This window comes from Tasmannia lanceolata, unplaced genomic scaffold, assembly GCF_043159265.1.
Source record: "Tasmannia lanceolata isolate RefF3 unplaced genomic scaffold, GAP_Taslan_0.1 ptg000015l, whole genome shotgun sequence".
Taxonomy (NCBI): domain Eukaryota; kingdom Viridiplantae; phylum Streptophyta; class Magnoliopsida; order Canellales; family Winteraceae; genus Tasmannia; species Tasmannia lanceolata.
Window position 1 is genome coordinate 15,266,071 of NW_027518692.1, and position 24,934 is coordinate 15,291,004.

Here is a 24,934-nt window from a genome sequence, read left to right on the forward strand (position 1 = left end):
TAAACACTACCCGGAATCCATTACCGGCTCATGCTGCGCGGCCTCCACCTATAGTTGGGGCGGTTTTTACTGAAGAGCCTATTCTTGACCCTGCTTCCTTGATTTGTGCCATCGCTTCCGATTCACCGACTGTCTTGGCATTTGGCGAGGAAATTGAAGAAGTAGAGGAAGAGAAACCTTATGTGCTGGGCGGAGATGAAGATGACTATGCCGAGTCTTCTGGTGGTCCCTATATTCTTCAATGTGATGAAGGGGAAGTCCCAGATGTCGCTCCGTATGTTCTTAGCTTTGATGACGATGACTTCGATTTTTTGAACGATCAATGTGACGAAGTCCGCCATGTTACTCGAGGTGGGCGAATTTTCAAACCCGCCGAGTTAAGAGCTGAGAACCCAGCTGAAGTTGTAAGGGCCGCAGAAGCGCAGAAGCAGAACAAGCCAAGTTGCGAAGAAGAGGATGAATATCTTTTACGTCAACTTAAAAAGACCCAGGCCAGTATTTCAATTTGGGGTTTGCTTATAGCTTCCCCAAAGCACCGTCAAGTTGTACTAAGAGAGTTGAATGCTGCACAGGTATCTGTAGATATTACATCTGATGAGCTGGTTGGTTTGGTAGCAATGGCTAGGGTGTCCAAGACTCTTTCTTTCACTGATGAAGATCTGACATCTGAGGGTCACAATCATACGCGTCCACTGAAGATCACTGTTGTCTGTAACGGGAAGAAGGTCCCAGATGTATTAGTTGACAACGGGTCCGCACTGAACGTATGTCCGTTAGCCATCGCTACTGTCCTGGGATTTGGGCCGAATGACTTCATCCCTTCTGAACAAGGAATTTTGGCTTATGACGGTACCAGACGTGATGTTATCGGAACGCTAGCAACTGAAATTCTGATAGGAGGAGAAATCTTTGAAGTAGAGTTCCAAGTGCTCGATATCAGAGCATCTTTCCTTCTCTTGCTTGGCCGACCTTGGCTCCATAAGGTTGGAGTTATCCCTTCTTCACTGCACCAGAAACTGAAGTTCATCAGAAACAACAGGGTGATAACAGTCAAGGGTGATCCTGATTTGGAGGTAGGCCAAATTTCGCAAGAGGGTACCCCAGAAAAGAAAGGTGATGTTAGTCTGACCGGGTTCTCTGTAGAAGTCACAGCCATATCATTTGAGAAAGCAAAGAATGAAGAGATTTTGTTCCTCACCAGCACTAATCCCCGGGTTGTAAAGATGATGCGTAAACAGGGGTACCTTCCCGGTGCAGGTTTGGGTCGCAATCATCAGGGGATAGTCGAATGGCCTGTAATGAGAAAGAATGAAGGGTTGTTCGGACTGGGATATGAACCTTCTCGTGATGAGATTAGAGAAATGAGAAATTACATGCGGAAATGGTCCGAGCTCCGTCGCCAGGGTCTAGAGCTGCCGATGAAACCGTTTAGTCTGATCAGAAATGGTAAGTACCGCAGAGAGGGAGATGACTTTGCATTCTGTGGGTTCGCAGAGCCGTGGGTTGATGAGTTAACAGGGCAAGAGCTGCCGGGGTTTGAGATATTCTTCGATATGGAGCTGCCAGATGAGTACCTGAGTTTGCAGATTCATGAGATCGAACCAGAGGTTGATTGGGCTGATATTCTTGAGCCGTGTCTTCTAAATTCCCTGTTTCAGGTTGAGTTACCGATTGTAGCCATGATCGGAGGGGATGCGTTGATCCTTGATCCTGAAAGCCTTATCACCCCAGCAGAGGGACCCCTCACGAACTGGAGTTCCCAGGTCATACCCCAAGTCGTCATCCAGTACAGTCCTGTTTCTATCAAAGAGTTTGTTGTCTCTAGCTATATGTCTATTTCCGAGTCAAAAATAGAGTTTGCTATATCTGATGTTTCTTTTGATGCAGGTACAGTTGTGATCGAGCCCGTTGATGAGGAGTCTTCTGATGCCGTTGTTCAGTCCGATGCAGAGTCCGTTGCATCTTCCGTTGAGTCTACCGAGTCTGTCAAGTCTGTTCATACGATAGTCCAGTCTAATGAGTCTGTAAAGATTTCTAAAGATTTCAATACTGAGCCCATTGAAGGCGCGTCAACAGATGTAACTTCGATTGCACAGTTGACAACGACTTGTGAACCGATTTTCAAGCTCTTAAAGAAGAATGCTTCAAAGAAATGGAACGAAGAGTGTCAAGAAGCTTTCGAGAAAATCAAGCAGTGCTTGGCTTTACCACCAGTTTTGTCGTCAATCATACCAGGACAACTGATGTTGCTGTACTTGTCTGTTACTGACACAGCGATGGGGTGTATGTTAGCGCAGCAAGACCCAGAGTCGAAGCGAGAAAGAGCCATTTACTACGTCAGCAAGAAAATGTTGGAGTACGAGCAGAAGTACAACATCCTCGAAAAGACTTGTCTAGCACTGGTTTGGGTTACTCAGAAGCTGAGGCATTATTTGTTATCGAATAGGCTTCTTCTACTCTCACGGATGGACCCATTGAAATATTTGTTCGAGAAGCCAACTCTCACCGAAAGAACCGCCAGGTGGTTGTTGTTATTATCTGAGTTCGATATCACTTATGTCACTCAGAAGTCAATTAAGGGGCGCGTGATAGCTGAACAGTTAGCCGATTCACCAGCAAAAAATAATGAATTTTTGAAAGCAGAGTTTCCAGATGAGGAGATAATGACTGTGGAAGATGAAGTTCCAGACACAAAGTGGTTGATGTACTTTGATGGAGCAGTCAACAATCGAGGCCAAGGTGTAGGGGCGGTGTTGGTATCACCAAGAAAAGAGTATATCCCTATATCCATCAAACTTCAGTTTAAGTGCACAAACAATATGGCAAAATACGAGGCATGTATTGCAGGTTTGGAAGCAGCCATGGCCTTGCACATTCAGGACCTAGATGTATTCGGGGACTCAATTCTGATTATCTGTCAAACCAACGGAAACTGGAAAACAAGAGACGATAAGTTGATCCCGTATAATACGTACCTAGAGTCTCTGGTCAGAAAATTCAGAAATATCACATTCACTCACCTATCTCGAACAAAGAATCATTTTGCGGATGCATTAGCTACTCTGGCTTCAATGCTCGATATTTCTGCAGCAATGGAGGTTCAACCATTAGAAGTACGGCTTCAATGGGCCCCATCGCATGTTAACACTATTGAAATAGCAGCGAGATGTTCAGATGGCAAGCCTTGGTACACAGATATCAAAAACCTCATCTTAGGCAAAGGACATCCGCCGGAAGCTTCAGGAAAAGAGCGAAGGTCTCTTCAGAAATTGGCCTCTAACTTTGTCATCTGTGGTGAAGAGTTGTACAGAAGGTCGTTCGATGGAATCCAACTTTTGTGTATAGATGAGGATCAAGCCGCTGAACTCATCGAGCAGACACATGAAGTAGTATGTGGGCCGCATATGAATGGAAAGATGTTGTCAAGAAAGATTCTCATACTTGGATATTACTGGCCGACAATGGAAGCCGATTGCTACGCCTATGTGAAGAAATGTCACAAATGTCAGGTCTATGCCAATCTCATCCATGTGCCGCCTTCTCAGTTACATTCTCTTACTTCACCGTGGCCGTTCTCAGTATGGGGAATAGATATCATCGGGAAGATAAGTCCGAAGTCTTCTAGTGGGCATGAGTATATCTTGGTTGCCATTGACTACTTCACAAAGTGGATAGAAGCTGCTTTGTATGCGTCATTGACCTCGGCTTCTGTTGGAAGGTTCATCAAAGCGAATATTATTTGCAGATATGGAGTACCACATGAACTAATTTCAGACAATGGGTCCCATTTCAAGAAGGAGGTGGTGCATCTGTGTGAAGAGTTTAAGATCAAGCATCATAAGTCTTCGCCCTATAGACCTCAAACGAACGGAGTTGTTGAAGCTGCTAACAAAAACTTCAAAGTGATCATCAGCAAAATGACCGAGACTTACAAAGATTGGTCGAGCAAGCTCCCGTATGCTTTGTGGGCCTCTAGGACGTCGATCAGATCCTCTACAAGTGCAACTCCGTATTCTCTGGTGTACGGAATGGAAGCTGTCTTGCCTGTTGAACTGAGAATTCCCTCCCTGAGAGTGATGATGGAAGCTGGGTTGCCAGAATCTGTTTGGGCTCAAGCTAGATATCAAGAGTTACAAGTGATTGACGAAAAGAGGCTGAAAGCATTGTACCATGTTCAGGGGTATCAGCGCCGTGTCGAGAGAGCCTTCAACAAGAAAGTTCGAGTTCGAGACCTCAAGAAAGGAGATCTTGTTCTGAAATCCTTCCGGGCACCGGTATATGATCCTAGGGGTAAATTCAAGCTGAAATGGTCAGGTCCATACATTGTTGACGAAGTCCTGCCTGGAAAAGCCGTCAGACTCGTCGATGAAAATGGAGAAAAGTTAACAGAGCCAACAAACCTTGACCAACTCAAGAAATACTATGCTTAAAGCACCAGGAGGCCTTCCTTGGCCGACCAGAGCTTCAAACCAAAAATCCTTTCAAAAAAAAAAAAAACCATATCAAAAGAATCCGTTGCAAAACCCTTTTGAGCTTACACAAAATCAAATCCATTCTCTTTGAAAACCCTTAAACTAGGGGCATTTGTGCCTTGAACTACGCGCGACCTGATCCTCATCCTTTGGGGGTACGTAGGCAGTCTGGCTAGTCTGGATTCGGTCGGAACCTGGGAAAACTTATCAAAACTCTGGTCTTTCAAACCCTAACCTACCTAAAAAGTCCTTTTGGTGCAATAGGCAAAGGTTTGTGGCTAGGAAAAAAAAGAAAAAGAAAAAAATGGAGTCTGAAGACCCGTTAGATTGAAAACCCGCAAGGGCGATCTAAGCAAAAGTTAGAGTCATTCACCTGCTAAGTTGAAAACCTGAATGGGCGGCTTAGGCAAAAATCAAGGTGTGAGCCTGCTGGATTGAAAACTCGCAAGAGCAATTCAGGCAAAAATTAAGGCAGGCGGTCCGCTAGATTGAAAACCTGAAAAGGCGATCTGGTCAGTGGCAGTGATTTCTAAAGAAGCTGAACAGCTAAGGCAGACAAGACTTGTAACCCAGTAATGGTGTCATCAAAGTCTGAGTGGTGCCAGCATGACTTGCTTTGATCTTCCTCTAAATTAGGGTAATTTAAGACTAAGCAATCGAAGGGGTTTAATGACCATGACGGTAATACCGAACAAGGAATGAATCACTTTTAAGCATGGTATTCGGGTCACTCTAAGAGTGGTTAACCTTCACCATTTAAAATATTTGTCAGGTCAAGAAGCAAGTTGAGTCTTTCTTGAAAACCAAGTCCTGTGTTTGTCAATGTCTTTTACTTGTCACTTGTCGAAGTCTGTCGCGTGTCAAGTCAAAATATCCAAGGTCTTGTATGGTCTGTACCTTTCCCAGAGCTGGGGTGACAGGCACCAAAGCAAGAAGTCCCTTCTCTGGAAGGCGGAATAAGTCAGAACAAGGTTCAGAAGAGTGGCAGGCTATCAGGCCTATTGAAATTTTGTCAGGTGGCAGATTTGAAAGCGTTCTTTCAGGCAGAATTGATCTCATTGTTGTCATGTTTCCTCTACGCACAGAGCTTTGTAAATCCAATATTCATGAAATGAAATATTTGTTTCCCTGCATTTGTATTGCTTTATTAAGACTCTAGTCATGGAAGTATGAAATGCAATAGGGGCATCTTTTATGACTTGGCAAATCACGCCAAGTCATAAAAGCTGTCAAATCCACAAGGACAATCAGAATAAACCAATGTCTCCAGCAAGTTGAGATGAGAGAAGCTCGAGCACATCTCGAGTCAAACCTCTAAATTCCCCAGCTAAGCCTACTCTATAGTCAGCTCATCGGCAAAGCTAGTCCCCAATGGAGTCTAGCATCTATCTCCTAGAGAGTCCGCTGGCAACTGCTCAAAAGCGTTCAATTCCTAGCAAAATCCAATTCTTTAAAAAAGGGTCAATATCCAAAATCCTAGCAAATCATGAGAGTCCGGTCCTCAGCAAGGAACTCGCACTCCCATTTTCTCGGCAAGAGACAAAGCAACTTTCAAGGGCATCAACCTGAATCAATCAATCAATCCAAAACAAAAAAAAAAGTTCCCGCTTCTTTGGAGAGACAAAGTAATCTCCAAAGAAATCAATCCAAATCCCTCAATCCAAATCAATCAATTCAAATCAATCAATCATATCAAAAGCAGGAGAGTATCAATCTTTTCATAAGAGTTTCACTCCTCGATCAAATTTTCATTGCTTGTTACTGCGTGAGGGTTCCGCATAACAAAGATTTCCCCTTTGATTAGTGAGTGAGGGTTCCGCCTAATTAGATTCCACCTCTTGTTACTGTGTGAGGGTTCCACATAACAAATTTCCATTGCTTGTTACTGCGTGAGGGTTCCGCATAACAAAGCTTTCCCTTTTGATTAGTGCGTGAGGGTTCCGCCTAATTAAATTTCACCTTTTGTTACTGTGTGAGGGTTCCACATAACAAATTTTCATTACTTGTTACTGTAGACACCCCATTTTGTTTTGTTTTAATCAACAAATAAATTAGTGTGTAAAATCCATGTGAGAACCCCCTCTATCATTGATTTATATGTTTTAGGTCATTAATATCTTGATCTGACTTTACGGATCATCAATCGGGACAAAATAAGCTAGGGTCACTTCATAGCCCGGACCCTGATTCCATTCCGAGACCCGATTTCCGTAAATCGTTAGATCAATGGCAGATCATGACCTGGGTCTAACCATCCAAAACCACCTAACCTCTCCTCTCATCCTAACCATTCAAACCTCACCTAACCTTACCTAACCTCACCTAACCTCACCTAACCTCCTATCCCATTCTCCTATAAATACCCTCTCATCTCACCAAAGAAAAGAAGAAAAAAGAACCCCTCTCTTAGAAAATTCATCCCTCTCCCTCATCTCTTCAAGGGTTCGGCCATCCTTGCCGGATCGGGTGATTTTATACGTTGGGTGATATATATCAAAAGCAGTCATTATCAAGCAAGGAATCATCTTCAAGGAATTACCATCAAAGAAAAATCAAACACAAAGTGGGTTTCCAAAGAGGTAGGCATTTATTTCAATTCTATGTAGGGTCTGTTTTCATGCATATCTTTTACTTTAAAAGAAAAACCATGTTAGGAAGCATGTAGGGTCTGTTTTCCCCCTGGTTAGCCTCTGGTTAGACCCTGGTTGCACCCAGGTTCGCTACTGATTCGCACCCTGGTTCGATGCTGGTTGCACCCTGGTTCCCTACTGGTTCGCACTCTGGTTAGACCCTGGTTGCACCCAGGTTCGCTGCTGGTTGCACCCAGGTTCCCTGCTGGTTGCACCCTGGTTCCCTACTGGTTCGCACCCTGGTTCCCTACTGGTTCGCACCCTGCTTCCCTGCTGGTTGCACCCTGGTTCCCTACTGGTTCGCACCCTGGTTCGATATTGGTTCGCACCCTGGTTCCCTGCTGGTTCGCACTCTGGTTAGACCCTGGTTGCACCCAGGTTCGCTGCTGGTTGCACCCAGGTTCCCTGCTGGTTGCACCCTGGTTCCCCTGCTGGTTCGCACCCTGGTTCCCTGCTGGTTCGCACCCTGGTTCCCTGCTGGTTCGCACCCTGGTGCACCCTGGTCCGCACCCTGGTTTGTACCCTGCTTCCTCCTAGTTAGACCATGGCTAGTCTCGGGTTTGCTCCTAACTTAGACCCGACTCACTTGACCCTAACCATTAACCCAATCCAACCAAGTCATATCCCAACACAATCCGAGTCGCATGTCTGAATCCATTTGGCCGAATCTCATAAGCCCGCCCACTTTGAATTCCGAAAATTCAAACCCTTGATGATTCCAATATGCTCAATTCTTTGATGCAAATTCCCAATTCCAAAATCCCATTGCTATATCAATGTTCTTGAATCTCAAGTCCAATGCTCAAATACAAACCCGATTCCTGATCCAAATACCAAACCTGTTTTCCAAAATCCAAGCAACCTCCCCAGTGGAACTACGTGTGGCTTGATCCCCATCACGGGGTACGTAGGCAATTTGGCACTCCCAAGTTCAGTCGCACCTTTCTCTATCTTTCCCATTCCCTCACACTATTCATCATCTCGATTCATCTCGTGTCTCTCGGAACCATTGGATTATGATTTCCGTCGTAAGGACCCTTAGAGCCCAATTTAGGAACACCGGTGTCGTGTCGTGTCCTAAGTTTTAGGGAGTCTTAGGTTTTAGGGAGTCCTAGAGTTAGGAGTCCAGCCTCATCACGGACGTTTGCTATGTATAGCAACCGTGCCATAGGTCTAGTTACACTAGTCACCCAATCTTTCCCTAGGACAAGCCTAGTAAACTAGGATGTAGGCAAACCTGCATTAGTCTAAGGGACCATTTGCATTTAGATGAGAATCATATAGCATCTTAGATGAAATCCTAAGATAATAAAATCCTCAACTTGAATTAAATAACTTCTCCTAAAACTGTTGAAACAGTCAATCCCGTCTAGGTCGGTGTCCTAGTTGAGTTAGGCATAAGTAGCTTAGCTTAGGTGCACCGAACTACGTCGACTCTGATCCCAGTAAGGCTTGGGTACGTAGGCAGCTTGGATGTCTGATGGCATACCACCCGCGAGTCGGCACCACAAACAAATTGTGGTGTTTTGTATATTAATTTTCTCGTAAATACTTAATCAAATCACTTAGGACTTTCCATGAAATTAGAATTCTAGGAGAACTTTCACTTAGATTGAATCCAGACAAATTAATAAATCAAGATACACATTTAGGATTCTCATTGAAATTAGATCATAGGATGCATGTCACTTAGTTCGCACATTAACATAGAGTTGAATGAGCCATTTAAAATAAATTTAAAAGAGTTAGCTTTTGGAATCGAAGACCGATTATCGGGCAGGAATGGTGCATGTGGCGGATAACTCCCCATACCTTCCATTCTCGTAACCAGGTAGCGAGTCTAGATTTCTGGTTAATTACGGGTCCTAGATCCCACATCTAGGTGGCGACTCTGTCAGTCTCTTTCGTGTGGAATTCGGATTGCCTTAGTGATCCCAAGTTCACAGGAAAGATTAATTCAAATCAACATTAAAATGCACACGCCAATCGCGTGGGAACGAGAGACCAAAGGAGAGCGCGCGGCGGCTCGCGCCCCACGCCCCTCTCGCGGGATCATGTCCCACAGTCTGGCGACTCTGCTGGGGACCACCTAACTTCATTAAAATTTCAAAAGATAATTCATTTGAATTTAATTTAACTGGCTCATAAAAACTCTATACTTGTTAGATTAGTTTGTCTTGTTTTATTTTCTCATCACATTTTACTCGAACTTAACCTAACAAAACCTGAGGGCATCATAGATTGCGCAAACATATTGCACACACTTACATCACTTGCATCTAAACTCTTGCATCTCACGTGCACACACGTCCTATTTTAGGAACCCGGAGTGTTATCTAGCATGGTTGACTGGGATTTCATCACCTGGTGCCTCTGTGCTATAGAAGCATTCCACCCTTAGCCTAGTACCTTTATGGTACGTAAACGGATCTCTTGTTCACGTACTGATACGCCGGACACTGGTACAGTATATCGAACAGGGATTCGCGCTAAGGGAACTCTTGGCCTTACCCCTAGATTAACCCACACATGCATGTAGTATACGAACACATGTGCATCATGTGTGTGAGCCTAGTTTAGGATATCCTACCCATTGGTGTCTAGATTAGGCCGTGGTCCATCTTCCAATGGTCACGATCGGTCCTTAGATACACGAACAAAGTCATGAGTCGAGATTCTCTCTCCACTCCGATAGATTAGGATTAGGGTTGATGCCTTCAGGTAACACTGATAAAATGTGAAAAAAAAAAAAAAAAATTTCCCTTTGGGTTAGGATATAAATCCCATAATTTTCAAAGATCTCATAGGATTAGTCATTCATGATCTATCCGTTGAAAGCAATCTTATGCTATCTCATCTAATCTTTTGATCGTGCGTCTTTCGTTCTTCTGTCATACGATTCGATCGTATCTTCATGCCATCCCCTAACTGGCAGATGCAGAATCTCACAATCTTTCGATTATGCGTTCTCATGATCTGATCATGCCTGGTCCAGATAATCCAATCTTGCTTGTACCCCTGGTCTGTTCCTCCTCTAGGGGCTACCTTTTTCAAGATTATTTTGCTAAGTCCTTCAGAGTTCACTCTCAGAATCATTGAGCTAGGGGCATTTCCCTATGCGAATCAGTCATCATTGTCCAAAATTGAAAGTATCAGCCATGATGATGTTCAGAACGAACCAGCCTTCGCCGAGCCTTCAACGCCAAACAGTTGCAGCAGTTAAAGTTTTAGTCACTTACTATTTTATGTTGAGTCAGTCATCATGGTCAGTATAATTGTTGAGTCCGGTCTTACAGTTAAAGGTCAATGCCTAGTCCAGGCAAGTTATCTTCTGTTTCTCTTTCTTATTTAGAGTTGTGAATCGTGAGCATGTTCAGGATAGGTCGTCTGATGTAATAGCTTTTCTTTAAATAAAATTTCAGTCAGTTCCAAAAAGTTCACTTGTGTCTGTTCTTAAGTGTGCTTCTGATCTTAAAATAAGACTCCCTCCTCAAATGAGGACAAAATTGACGAAACTCCACTTGAGTCACAGCAATTACTTGAACGAGAGGAGGAGCGCCAATCCCAACCTTTCAAAGATGAAATTGAAATGATAAACACTGGCACTGAAACTTTGAATGCCGATTGAAAATACATTACCCTCTAAAGAGTGTGAAGAATTGATAAAATTATTTCAAGAATAAGAAGATTGTCTAGAAAAGCTACAACCGATACCAGGGGCAAGACATAGATGGAAAGCTCAAAGAAAATGAAGAAAGTGAGAAGATATATGCTATACAAGGGGCATAGAGTGGAAACAACTTTCATATTTCCAATCAATGACCTTGGTTCTCAAATTCATAAAGCCAACAAATTCAAGATGAAAAGTTCAAAAGCAAACAATGAAAAGTGATCATCAGATATCGAGAGTACGAATCCATAGATGGAGGATGTCAAAGAACAAGTTTCGCTCTATGAAAGTCAAAAGCACGTATTAGAATCTTGAAAGAAGAAGATCCATTATCTCTTACCTGGAAATGCCGTCAAACTCCGCGAAAAAAAAAAAAAACAAAAGAGAAAAAAAAATAATCAGTACCAGAGGGACTCTAGTAACCTAGATCGATTCCCAATCTGAACATCGAAAGGCCTCCTTTGGCCGATTAAATCCCAAAATCAAAACCCAATGTCAAAAGAATACCGATTTGCAAACCCTTCGAGCCTAAATCAAATTTTCTTGAAAACCCATCAAACTTGGGGCATTCCCCCGAACTACGCGAGACCTGATCCCTATACTGGGGTACGTAGGCAACTCGGTTGAACCGAGTTCGGTCGATTCAAAAAGGAAAAGAAATTCAATCCTTTCAAAAAAAAAAAAAGAGAGGGACAAGTTCCAAAAGAAGAGAAGTTAATTGTTCCAGAAAGAAAAGAAAAAAGAAAAAAAAAATCAAACAATTTATCTTCAAACTAGGGGCATTCGCCCTGAACTACACACGACCTGATTCCTACCTTGGGATATGTAGGCGACCTGTTCACAGGTTCGGTCGAAATCTTTGTTGAGCCTTAAGCCATTCTTTGAAAAGCCCTATCCTACCTATAAAAGTCCTTCTGGTGTTCAGAACTAATGAGCTAGGTCCTGAGATACAATAAAAAAATGAAATGATGATGAATAAGAAAAATAACGGAGTTTGAAGATCTGCTAGACTGAAAACCTGAAAGGGTGGTCTAGGCAAAATTTAAGATCATTCCCCTGCTAAGTTGAAAACCCGAAAGGGCGGCTTAGGCAAAAGCTAAGGGGATAGCCTGCTGGATCGAAAACCTAGAAAGGTGGTTCAGGCAAAAGTTAAGGCTAGCGCGGTCCGCCAAGTTAAAAACCCTGAAGAGGTGACTTGGTCACGGTAAGAGAATCAGTATAAGAAGGCAACAGCCGGTATCAAGACTGAAGATCAACTGAAGTTCAAGCAAATTCAAGTGATATCCTCAAAACTGGGGGCATTGAAGCTAAGCAATCTTAGGGGTCGTAATTAAATTCTTGAGGCATTACTGTTTCGAGGAAGAAGTCCGGTGTTTACCAATTGAAAAACTATTCCTTGAAAGGATAGACTTACCAAACAAAACATTAACTAAGTCAGAAGCATCACTATGTTTGTCAGTATAGTCAGTCAATCTTTATTATTCTAAGTTCACTCCTTCAGGGCTGCTCAATCCTTTGAGTAGTGCCTTTCATCTAAGTTTTCTCTTTAGAAAGAGTCAATTGTCGTTCCTATGTCCAAATGATGTAACTGTCTTGGTGAAGGAGGCCAGGCCTAGGCAGCTCCCTGCAATTATACCTGAAAGAGCTCGAGAATTTAGTCAAACAACTTCATTTCAAAGAAGATCAGCTCAGAAAAATTCAGAAGTAGAAACATCAGAAAGCCCAGCTTCCGTAAAAAGATCATACCCCAGGAAGGCACCTTAAGCTTGGAAGAACCTCAGATGCAATGGTGGTTGAGCCAATTTCTCAGAAAGATGAACCATTCAAATTCATAATTCCCTTCCGGTTAGTTATCCTGGTCAAGAAATGTTTATCTAAACACCTGTCAAGAAGCAGATCCCGCTTTTCCATGTTAATATCCAAGAGAGTCGTTGTTCTAAATTACCAATCTCAAATGTCTTGTTCAAGGTTTCAGTTATCAAAATCCCCAGAAGACAAGACCAGCAGTCTCTTTGAGAAAAATCTTGTTGAAGTTTCATAAAAATGTTCCTAATCCATTCTTGCTAGTAATGGTTCTTCGTTCCAAAGGTTTGCCGTTTCATCATTCGTCAAAGTCCTAGTTTCCAACATCTTTGTCGGGCACGATCCATAATATCCCCGATTTCATTGAGTTCAAAAAAATAAAAAATTCATCAAATCCAATCTTACGTCAAATTCAAGTTCATGGAAAATCTCTAAATTCTTCGAGCCCGTTTGTGAACGGTACCTCTTTTCTCGAGCCCATTTGCAAATGGCCTCGTCTTCTCCTTGAGCCCGTTTGTGAACGGTGCCTCATCTCTCGAGTCCATTTGTGAATGGTTTCGTCTTCTCCTTGAGCCCATTTGTGAACGGTGCCTCATTTTCTGAGTTCATTTATGAATGGTCTCATGTCCTCCTTGAGCCCGTTTGTGGACGGTGCCTCATTTCTCAAAAAATCAAAAATTCATCAAATCCAATCCCCAATTCAAAAAATCCAATCCTACGTCAAATTCAAATTCATAAAAATCTCTAAATTTTTCATTGTTGAATTCATCAATCAAAGCTATCTTGTGTCGTCGAGCCCGTTTGTGAACGGTGCCTCATTTCTCGAGCCCATTTGTGAATGGTCTCGTCTTCTCCTTGAGCCCGTTTGCGGACGGTACCTCATTTCCCAAAAATAAAAATTCATCAAATCCAATCCCCGATTCAAACAAATCCAATCTTACGTCAAATTCAAGTTCATGAAAAATCTCATGTCCTCTTTGAGCCCTTCTGTGAAAGGTGCCTCATTTCTCGAGGCCGTTTGTGAATGGTCTCGTCTTCTCCTTGAGCCCGTTTGCGGACGGTACCTCATTTCCCAAAAATAAAAAATTCATCAAAACCAATCCCCGATTCAAACAAACCCAATCTTACGTCAAATTCAAGTTCATGAAAAATCTCATGCCCTCTTTGAGCCCGTTTGTGAACGGTGCCTCTTTTCTCGAGGCCATTTGGGGATGGTCTCGTCTTCTCCTTGAACCCGTTTGTGAACATGTTTCTCATTCTCTGAGTCCATTTGTGAATGGTCTCATGTCCTCTTTGAGCCCGTTTGTGAACGGTGCCTCTTTTCTCGAGGCCATTTGTGAATGGTCTCATCTTCTCCTTGAGCCCGTTTGCGGACGGTACCTCATTTTCCAAAAATAAAAAAATTTATCAAATCCAAATCCTTAATTAAAAAATAAAAATAAAAATCCATTCCTACGTCAAATTCAAGTTCATAAAAAAATCCCTAAATTCTTCGAGCCCGTTTGTGAACGGTGCCTCATTTCTCGAGTCCATTTGTGAATGGTCTCGTCTTCTCTTCGAACCCGTTTGTAGGTGTCTCATTCTCTGAGTCCATTTGTGAATGGTCTCATCTTCTCCTTGAGCCCGTTTGTGAACGGTGCCTCATTTTCTGAGTCCATTTGTGAATGGTCTCGTGTCCTCTTTGAGCCCGTTTGTGAACGGTGCCTCATTTCTCGAGTCCATTTGTGAATGGTCTTGTCTTCTCCTTGAGCCCGTTTGTGAACGGTGCCTCATTTCTCGAATCCATTTGTGAATGGTCTCGTCTTCTCCTTGAGCCTGTTTGTGAATGGTGCCTCATTTCTCGAGTCCATTTGTGAATGGTCTTGTCTTATCCTTGAGCCCGTTTGTGAATGGTGCCTCTTTTCTCGAATCCATTTGTGAATGGTATCGTCCTCCTTGAGCCCGTTTGTGAACGGTGCCTCATTTCTCGAGTCCATTTGTGAATGGTCTTGTCTTCTCCTTGAGCCCGTTTGTGAACGGTGCCTCTTTTCTCGAATCCATTTGTGAATGGTATCGTCCTCCTTGAGCCCGTTTGTGAACGGTGCCTCATTTCTCGAGTCCATTTGTGAATGGTCTTGTCTTCTCCTTGAGCCCGTTTGTGAACGGTGCCTCTTTTCTCGAGTCCATTTGTGAATGGTTTTCTATCCTCCTTGAGGCCGTTTGTGAACGGTGCCTCATTATCCAAGTCCATTTGGGAATGCTTCTTATCCTCGTTGAACCCGCTTGTGAGCGGCGTCTCATCTCCTTCTAAAAACTGTTTGAGAGCGATCTTTGTCCTTTCCCTTCAGAATCCATTCGAAAATGATATCTCATTCTCTAATTGCCCGTTTGTGAACGGCGCCGCATCGAGTTTTTATTATTATTCAAGTTCTAGGGTTTCATCTAAGGTTTTGCATTATGTTAAGGTGCGTTGTGTCTAGAGAGTCCTTTGTCGATTAAAACTACGCAAAATGGTTCTGTCATTTTTAACTTTGGTATTCAATGACTACGTCATCTCTACCAAAGAGGGGCATCTGTAGACACCCCATTTTGTTTTGTTTTAATCAACAAATAAATTAGTGTGTAAAATCCATGTGAGAACCCCCTCTATCATTGATTTATATGTTTTAGGTCATTAATATCTTGATCTGACTTTACGGATCATCAATCGGGACAAAATAAGCTAGGGTCACTTCATAGCCCGGACCCTGATTCCATTCCGAGACCCGATTTCCGTAAATCGTTAGATCAATGGCAGATCATGACCTGGGTCTAACCATCCAAAACCACCTAACCTCTCCTCTCATCCTAACCATTCAAACCTCACCTAACCTTACCTAACCTCACCTAACCTCACCTAACCTCCTATCCCATTCTCCTATAAATACCCTCTCATCTCACCAAAGAAAAGAAGAAAAAAGAACCCCTCTCTTAGAAAATTCATCCCTCTCCCTCATCTCTTCAAGGGTTCGGCCATCCTTGCCGGATCGGGTGATTTTATACGTTGGGTGATATATATCAAAAGCAGTCATTATCAAGCAAGGAATCATCTTCAAGGAATTACCATCAAAGAAAAATCAAACACAAAGTGGGTTTCCAAAGAGGTAGGCATTTATTTCAATTCTATGTAGGGTCTGTTTTCATGCATATCTTTTACTTTAAAAGAAAAACCATGTTAGGAAGCATGTAGGGTCTGTTTTCCCCCTGGTTAGCCTCTGGTTAGACCCTGGTTGCACCCAGGTTCGCTACTGATTCGCACCCTGGTTCGATGCTGGTTGCACCCTGGTTCCCTACTGGTTCGCACTCTGGTTAGACCCTGGTTGCACCCAGGTTCGCTGCTGGTTGCACCCAGGTTCCCTGCTGGTTGCACCCTGGTTCCCTACTGGTTCGCACCCTGGTTCCCTACTGGTTCGCACCCTGCTTCCCTGCTGGTTGCACCCTGGTTCCCTACTGGTTCGCACCCTGGTTCGATATTGGTTCGCACCCTGGTTCCCTGCTGGTTCGCACTCTGGTTAGACCCTGGTTGCACCCAGGTTCGCTGCTGGTTGCACCCAGGTTCCCTGCTGGTTGCACCCTGGTTCCCCTGCTGGTTCGCACCCTGGTTCCCTGCTGGTTCGCACCCTGGTTCCCTGCTGGTTCGCACCCTGGTGCACCCTGGTCCGCACCCTGGTTTGTACCCTGCTTCCTCCTAGTTAGACCATGGCTAGTCTCGGGTTTGCTCCTAACTTAGACCCGACTCACTTGACCCTAACCATTAACCCAATCCAACCAAGTCATATCCCAACACAATCCGAGTCGCATGTCTGAATCCATTTGGCCGAATCTCATAAGCCCGCCCACTTTGAATTCCGAAAATTCAAACCCTTGATGATTCCAATATGCTCAATTCTTTGATGCAAATTCCCAATTCCAAAATCCCATTGCTATATCAATGTTCTTGAATCTCAAGTCCAATGCTCAAATACAAACCCGATTCCTGATCCAAATACCAAACCTGTTTTCCAAAATCCAAGCAACCTCCCCAGTGGAACTACGTGTGGCTTGATCCCCATCACGGGGTACGTAGGCAATTTGGCACTCCCAAGTTCAGTCGCACCTTTCTCTATCTTTCCCATTCCCTCACACTATTCATCATCTCGATTCATCTCGTGTCTCTCGGAACCATTGGATTATGATTTCCGTCGTAAGGACCCTTAGAGCCCAATTTAGGAACACCGGTGTCGTGTCGTGTCCTAAGTTTTAGGGAGTCTTAGGTTTTAGGGAGTCCTAGAGTTAGGAGTCCAGCCTCATCACGGACGTTTGCTATGTATAGCAACCGTGCCATAGGTCTAGTTACACTAGTCACCCAATCTTTCCCTAGGACAAGCCTAGTAAACTAGGATGTAGGCAAACCTGCATTAGTCTAAGGGACCATTTGCATTTAGATGAGAATCATATAGTATCTTAGATGAAATCCTAAGATAATAAAATCCTCAACTTGAATTAAATAACTTCTCCTAAAACTGTTGAAACAGTCAATCCCGTCTAGGTCGGTGTCCTAGTTGAGTTAGGCATAAGTAGCTTAGCTTAGGTGCACCGAACTACGTCGACTCTGATCCCAGTAAGGCTTGGGTACGTAGGCAGCTTGGATGTCTGATGGCATACCACCCGCGAGTCGGCACCACAAACAAATTGTGGTGTTTTGTATATTAATTTTCTCGTAAATACTTAATCAAATCACTTAGGACTTTCCATGAAATTAGAATTCTAGGAGAACTTTCACTTAGATTGAATCCAGACAAATTAATAAATCAAGATACACATTTAGGATTCTCATTGAAATTAGATCATAGGATGCATGTCACTTAGTTCGCACATTAACATAGAGTTGAATGAGCCATTTAAAATAAATTTAAAAGAGTTAGCTTTTGGAATCGAAGACCGATTATCGGGCAGGAATGGTGCATGTGGCGGATAACTCCCCATACCTTCCATTCTCGTAACCAGGTAGCGAGTCTAGATTTCTGGTTAATTACGGGTCCTAGATCCCACATCTAGGTGGCGACTCTGTCAGTCTCTTTCGTGTGGAATTCGGATTGCCTTAGTGATCCCAAGTTCACAGGAAAGATTAATTCAAATCAACATTAAAATGCACACGCCAATCGCGTGGGAACGAGAGACCAAAGGAGAGCGCGCGGCGGCTCGCGCCCCACGCCCCTCTCGCGGGATCATGTCCCACAGTTACTGCGTGAGGGTTCCGCATAACAAAGCTTTCCCTTTTGATTAGTGCGTGAGGGTTCTGCCTAATTAAATTCCACCTTTTGTTACTGTGTGAGGGTTCCACATAACAAATTTCCATTGCTTGTTACTGCGTGAGGGTTCCGCATAACAAAGCTTTTCCTTTTGATTAGTGCGTGAGGGTTCCGCCTAATTAAATTCCACCTTTTGTTACTATGTGAGGGTTCCACATAACAAATTTATATCGCTTGTTACTGCGTGAGGGTTCCGCATAACAAAGCTTTCCCTTTTGATTAGTGCGTGAGGGTTCCGCCTAATTAAAATTCCACCTTTTGTTACTGTGTGAGGGTTCCACATAACAAATTTTTCTGCTTATTACTGCGTGAGGGTTCCGCGTAACTAAGTTTTTCCTTTCGATTAGTGCGTGAGGGTTCCGCCTAATTAAAATTTCCCCTTGTTACTGCATGAAGGTTCCGCATAACAAAGCTTCCCTGTGGTCAGCGTGTGAAGGTTCCACCTAACCAAACCTCCCGTTTGTTAGTGCGCAAAGTTCCCGCCTAGCTAAAAATTCTTCTTTCAGTGCGTGTGGGTTCCGCCTGATTGTTCAAGGTCCAAATTGCCATTCAATAAAAAAAATCCAATCCCTTTTGTATCTTTTCATTTGACATTTCGAGCCGATCAAAATGTGTTGTCTCTTCAGCTTTGGCATTCGTGCGACAAGCGCCCTCTGCCAAAGAGGGGCATCTGTAGACACCCCATTTTGACCGGACCCTAAAACCCTCAAAATTGAATAAAGTTCTGAAGTTGAATAAGATCCTGAGATCGAGCAAATTCCCAAAATTGAGCAAAATCTCGAAATTCCCGAGGAGCTGAGTCCCGAGTGATTGATAGACCTGAGAAGTCCATTTGTGGTTGGTCTTGTGAAACTTTGCAAGGCCTCAATCCCCATATTGATCTTCCCAAAAAAAAAAAATTGCAAAAGACCCCTGGTTTTGGTATTGGCACTCCATTGGGTTTCATGAGTTTTAGTGTTTATTCGCGTACCATATTTTGATTTTTTCGCTAACTCGCCCTGTCGTAATGTTTAAGGAGCTATTAAGGGGTTATCACATTTCCCAGGATAGCCCTCGCAAGCTAATTAAGGAAGAAGGACAGACGAGTTAGTGCGATTATTAAAATATAATTGTGCTTAAATCATTGCAAAGGATAAGTAATGATATATTTTGTCCATTCCCCTTTGCCCAAACCACCCCTTTAGTTACAAAGTAATAAAATAGAATACATTAGACGGGGGCTGCCCATGAGAGAGAAGGGGGGCAGAATATGTCATTTCCTATTTACAAGAGGGCTTTTTTGGAACATTTTATTGCTTCCTCTACAAGCAATAAGCAAGGGCCATAGGATAAAAAAAGGGACTAGGTGTAGGGTAGTGATTGAGGAGCATGCCTAAAGTTCTAGGCTTTTCTACAAGAGTGGGGATGATCCAATTCATTAAAAAAGGGGAATGGATGGCTGAGATTAGAGGAGGATTTCAACCCTGGCTATAAAATAAAAAAAAGAGTCTCGTGGGTAGAGGAGGGGAGCCCCATTTTCTAAGCGGAGAACAACAGCAGAGGGAGAAAAGCAGAGAGATGGGCGGCCATCTTCTCCGGCCTCAATCCGGCCTCCTTCTCCTCCCATTCCACGGCCACCAACTACCTCCACCATACCTCTCTTCGACCCAGACCCATCCCCGCCCGGAATCTGACTGCCACCGACATCCATCCACCACCAATCTCCACCACCACATCCCACCGGAGCCGTCCATTTCTTCTTCTCTTTTTCCCCATCACCATTACTGCCCTTTTCTTCTCCACTCTACCATCCTCAACTCTATCACCACCATTACCCGCCACCCCCACCTTGCTCTGCAACTTCGACAACCACCACCACCATCGTCTCTATTCACCATCCTTCTCAACCCTTTTGCAGATTTTCAAAACCCTATTCCCTCAGCCACAGTACTCCAACTCCGGCCACTCCTCCTCCAGCCGTACTCCAAATCCGGCCAAGCTATCCTCACTACCTCCTCAAACCCATCACTATCAAACCCTCTTCTATCTAGTTTGAGACCTTGCTTTTGCAAACCCCATTAAACCCCAAATCAGCCATTAAAACCCTCATCTACATCACCATTCGATCATCTCTGCAGATCCGAAACCCACACCTCCCATACCCGATCACCATCACCATCAACGATCGTCTCCGACCACCATCCTCCACCATCTCCATTAACTCCGACCATCCCCATCTCTTTTCCCTCTTGAAACCCACTTCGATTTCCCTTTCAATTCTCAAATCAACCACCATTAAAACCCTTGAATCGCCTCCATATATCCCTAACCCCTATCAACCTCTATTGAATCGGATCCAAGCTTGCAATTACAGCCGCAACCTCCAATTACTCCGGCAAAGATTCATCTTCTCCGGTAATCCCTTCGGAATCCAGTGATTCCGCGACCTCGCTGAGAAAAAAAATGGGTAGTAATTCTTTTCTTTTATTTCCCTGATAATATGCCATTCCTCAACTCATCTCATAAAAAGGGTCTACCTAGAATTGTTTGTCTAATGAGCCTTGTGGTTGATTGAATTTACTGGGTTTTCGTAAAGACACATTGTTTGTTGAAAAGCAAAGAAGTTGAATTTACCCATCTATGCCTCCATCGCCTTGCCCTGTCTCCTAAGGCATAAAAACCTGAGTAGATTTTTTTCTTTAACTCAGGTCATGTTTGTTTGAGTTGTAAGAACTGATTGGGAGTCCCAAACTGGTAATTGGACTAAAAAATTACATTTAATTTTGAGCCCAATAACCGGTATAGAGTTCACAATCGCCTGTGACAAGCTCAGGCAAACATGACTTTAGTGAGGAGACATGGCGTGGTTTGAAATAATTTATAATCTCCGCTAAAAGTCGCTCTGTCTTGTATTCACATCATATACTCTTGACATGTATTTCGTTTTCCTTGATCATATTTTGTGTTCTTAGTGTATATGTTATTGGCTTAGCTTTTATTCCATTGTCCGGCTTAGACACAGTTTCTCTAGCCTACGTTCTATCCCCTGATTCATGTCTGGTTATCGGGTTCTGCTCTTCGCGGGACTTTTATTATAGTTGTTGTCCCTCTTACTTTCAAAGTCAGTCATTGCACGGTCCTGGGGATCCTACTTGAATTTTGGGATCCCATCAATGATAGGAGCGTATCGTCGGGTTTGGGCGATGACGGAATGTTTCTTGAGCCACCCCTTTGCCCTTCATGTGTCTTTGCTTATCTCTTCATTTCTCATGGGCTTAGGGATTTTTCCCTTCTTGGAGGCCATCCTGTCTTACAGGGCTTAAGGATTCCTTCCTCTCTGAGATGATCATTTTCTGCAGGATTAGGGATTCACTTATTCCCTTTCTCGGGTTCATCTTTTCACACGTTCCTTGGGATTCTCTTCGCATTTCGGAATCCCCATCGATTTTGGGAGCAGTCGTCGGGTTAAGGCGATGACGGACGGCAACCTCTTGAGCCAAAACCCCCTTTCAATCAAAAGAGATAAAAATACATAAAAATCAAATAACAAAAACAATAAAAAAATCAGAAAACAACAAAAGCGTTTTTCGAAAAGCTGTTTCGAACTACGTTGGCTTGATCCCTTTCCACAGGGTACGTAGGCAGCTTGGGATTCTCGTCCCAAGTTCAGTCAAACTTTTCAATAAAATCATTTAAACCCTTCAAAAAAAAATCATTTCAGCATCTAAAAATATCTTTCAAGATTTTCCCAAAAATACAAAAACCAAAATGGGCAAGGATGGTGATTGCCAGGTCGCTCGGAGCCTTCTTTTCATTTCATTTTCGATTTTGATCGTGGTTTGCCGGTTTTATCTGTTTTTCGACGTTTTATCAGGTTTTGGGATGGGCGACGACGTAGAACGGCCCCTTTATAGGGATTTTCCTTGCTGAGCCCAACGATAGGCTATGACGATCGCGAGACTTGTTCGATCTTTAGCGGATCAGGATCACTGAGCTCGATTCCTTTAGAATCGCTCCCTGAGTCTATCGTATGTCCCGTTTTTTTTCCCTGGCATTTTGGGTTTGCGCATACCGTCTATTTTCTGATTCCTTTCTTTCCTTGCATCTTTTAGTGTATCGTGTGCTTGTATTTGGTTCCTTGTGTGTTTACTTTCAGCTTGCTTATTCCTTGTGCGTTTAGTTTCACATGCTTAGCTGTAGATATTTACTACTTTTCTGTTTATCATATCTGCCATTACTTGCTTAGCTGTAGCTGTGCATGCGGATGTTATTGCTTTCCTAGATGTGATGGGTTAGGAGTAGATGCAGTGAGTTAGGATTTGGATGTTTATTTTCTTTTGCCCATCCCCGGGTCATGTATGCTTAGATAGACGTTTCTTCGGGGGTACTCGTTCCCATTTCACATGATTTTAGCCCAAAACTCTTCAAAATTAATTAAAAATGGCATAAGAGACCAGGTGCTTGCACTTGGGGGCGCTTAATACCTTCCCCATTCGTCATCAGGCACGGACTTTTGTATCTCTGGTTATCCGTTGCAACAGAGTATTTCATGGGATCCAGGGCCTACTTCCTTGGATGGCGACTCTTCTTTGTTATAAGTACATCTTGGTTCCAGGCTGGTCCTTGAATCGAGAGGTATCTCATTTATATCGCCACCCATGCTGTGAGTGGCATCATTTCGAGAGTTCCTTGGTAGAGCTCTCCTTCACATTGTGGAGATCTTAGAGGACAGTCGTGGGATCTCGTGTCCCTCGCCCACCGTCCTCGAGATCGGGGTCCACACTAGTTTATCATGAAAAAAAAATTCATGGAAGCCAAATCGTTAGGGCTGCAAGTCGGGTTGGGCGGGTCGGGCTTTGAAGAACCCAACCCTACCCGAGAAATATCTCGGGTCGGGTCAGGTGGTCGGGTTTTTTTCGGGAAAACCCACAATTCCCAAACCCGGCCCTACCCATGATAAATCTCGGGTCGGGTCAGGTTTTTTTTACGTTGACACAATTATTTAAGGAAAACTCTTCTTTGGCAAGGCAACTCAAATCATAGAAGTAGAAAAACTCAAGCACGGCAAACTCTTTAGTACGAACTAATAACTAGTCCAAAGAGAATAAATTGATGCATTACCAAATGAAAATGATTATACTCATATGAGATAAACAACAAACTATTTAGTGCATTAACTATGTAGTTGGAACCATGGTTTTAAATTTCAACCGCAATTCGAAATTTCGAACCGAAATTTGGCAAAATTAGAAATTTCGCCATTTACCAAATTTTGGCCGAAATTTCGAGAAAATGCCTTTTTATTTTTATTTTTTTAAGTGTTACAAAATTTCAGCCTAAATTTCAGAATTTCTGTCCGGAATTTCAGAATTTCAGTCCGGAATTTCGAATTTGAATACCAAATTTTGACCGAAATTTTGGTTTTTCGGAAGTCCGAAACCGGTACCGAAATCGAAATTTTAAACCTTGGTTGGAACTTGAAACCATAGAGCTAAAGGGGGGAAATGAAAAGAAGATGGAAAGAGTCCCTGTGATTGAGTGCATGCATGAATTTTACTTTTAACTTATCACTTTTAAAGTAACAAAGTTTTATAAAAAAAATACATACTACAACTTAAGTAACTCGGGTCGGGTCGGGTCAAACCCGGCTCGACCCAAGATTCATGCGGGCTTTTGGATCATAGACCCGCCTCGACCCAAAACCCGAGAAACATGAACCCAACACAAGCTATTTCGGGTCGATGCGGGTCGAGTAAAACCCGACCCAAGTTGCAGCCCTACAAATCGTGGTCTAAGAGAAAACTGATTAATATTTAGAGTAAATGAGAACTATTGAGATAAGATTTTACGATTTTATTATGGTATAATAGGGTCGCTTAGTGGACCCCCTCCACTCCCAACTTAGAAAATAGACTTTTATAAACCTCCACCAAATATGAGGTGTTCACTTATTCTAGTAGGGCCTACCCATTTGGATGATCTAAACCATTCATTTATTTGCTCCCACCGTAGATAGCCATTGCCTAAAAAAAAAAACAATTCCCCATAGGACGATCCAAATCCTGTGAGAATTTGGTGCAAAATGGATTTCTTGGAAAATTCAAAACAAGACACGACAAAAACTTCCACAAATGGAAAGATGTAGAAGATTTTTTGGTGCACCACCTATTTAAAGAATATCTAAGAAGGGGCCAACAGATGAATGGTTTAGATCGTTCAAATAGGTGGGTCCCAGTCTACTTTTTTTGGTCATCATATAAAATCTCGTCATTAGTTCCATCAATTTAGGGTATTTAGTTCCATCAAATAGGTGCGACCGTAAAATCCCTACCAAGTTGAAGGGAAAGTTTTATAAGACAGCTGTGAGGCTAGCCATGTTGTACTGCTCAGAATGCTGGGCCACTAAGAAGCATATTGGATATGTAGATGATCTGATCTATGGTTTAATTGAATCCGAAAGAAATTTTTTCTGTTTGGAAATGAAGAAATGAAATAAAAAACAGAACTTATCTCTTTTGTAGAAAATGTTCCTGAAATCAGATTAAGGAGGAGAAAGCTGAGTCGTGCCACTTGATCACTCTCCTTAAGAATCGTATCTGCCCCCTACCGGTGCAACCGGGATTCGTAAACCGACAGTCCAAGATAAAATAGTCAAATATGGCTCTAGTCCACGTGCACTTGCTGACTGGTCCACCAAGAATCACCAATGGAACTGTGCTCAAATGGGAACGGAACGGAAAAAGAAGATAGCAGAAACAGAAACAGAGCGGAAAATATAATTCTGTTTTTGTTGGAAGCAGAGAACAAAACGGATTTTTGTTTGTTTAAAACAGTAGTCTTGTATCCCCTTTTATAGACACCATGTGTCCATGGAGAAGAGCCATCAAAGAAGAGAAAATGAACACAGATGTGTCTGTTGGAAGAGACACCATTAAAGACAAAACGTTTCTCTCTCCAACAGTTATATTTGTGACCGTTGTGATTTGAAACGGATTTGTAATTAACGGGGTGTCCCTACAAAACATGGGGTAAAAATATAACTGTTTTGGTTAAGAAAAAGACACTTTTTAT

General features: G+C 43.0%; 1 protein-coding gene across 1 annotated transcript; it reads left to right on the forward strand.

Annotated features, from left to right (window-relative positions):
• The first annotated feature begins 2,702 nt into the window (after positions 1-2,702).
• Positions 2,703-3,976, forward strand: LOC143891761 (uncharacterized). Its single transcript, XM_077396294.1, has 2 exons — positions 2,703-3,752; positions 3,914-3,976. The coding sequence occupies exons 1-2, from the start codon at positions 2,703-2,705 to the stop codon at positions 3,974-3,976; spliced, it is 1,113 nt and encodes a 370-aa protein (XP_077252409.1).
• The last annotated feature ends 20,958 nt before the right edge of the window (positions 3,977-24,934 follow it).

Excerpts from the sequence above, each read along its gene's own strand:
- LOC143891761 (XM_077396294.1), top strand. The coding sequence starts at position 2,703 with ATGTACTTTGATGGAGCAGTCAACAATCGAGGCCAAGGTGTAGGGGCG. Across the intron at positions 3,753-3,913 it reads ATATTATTTGCAGATATGGA|CAAAATGACCGAGACTTACA; the intron begins GTACCACATGAA and ends AGTGATCATCAG.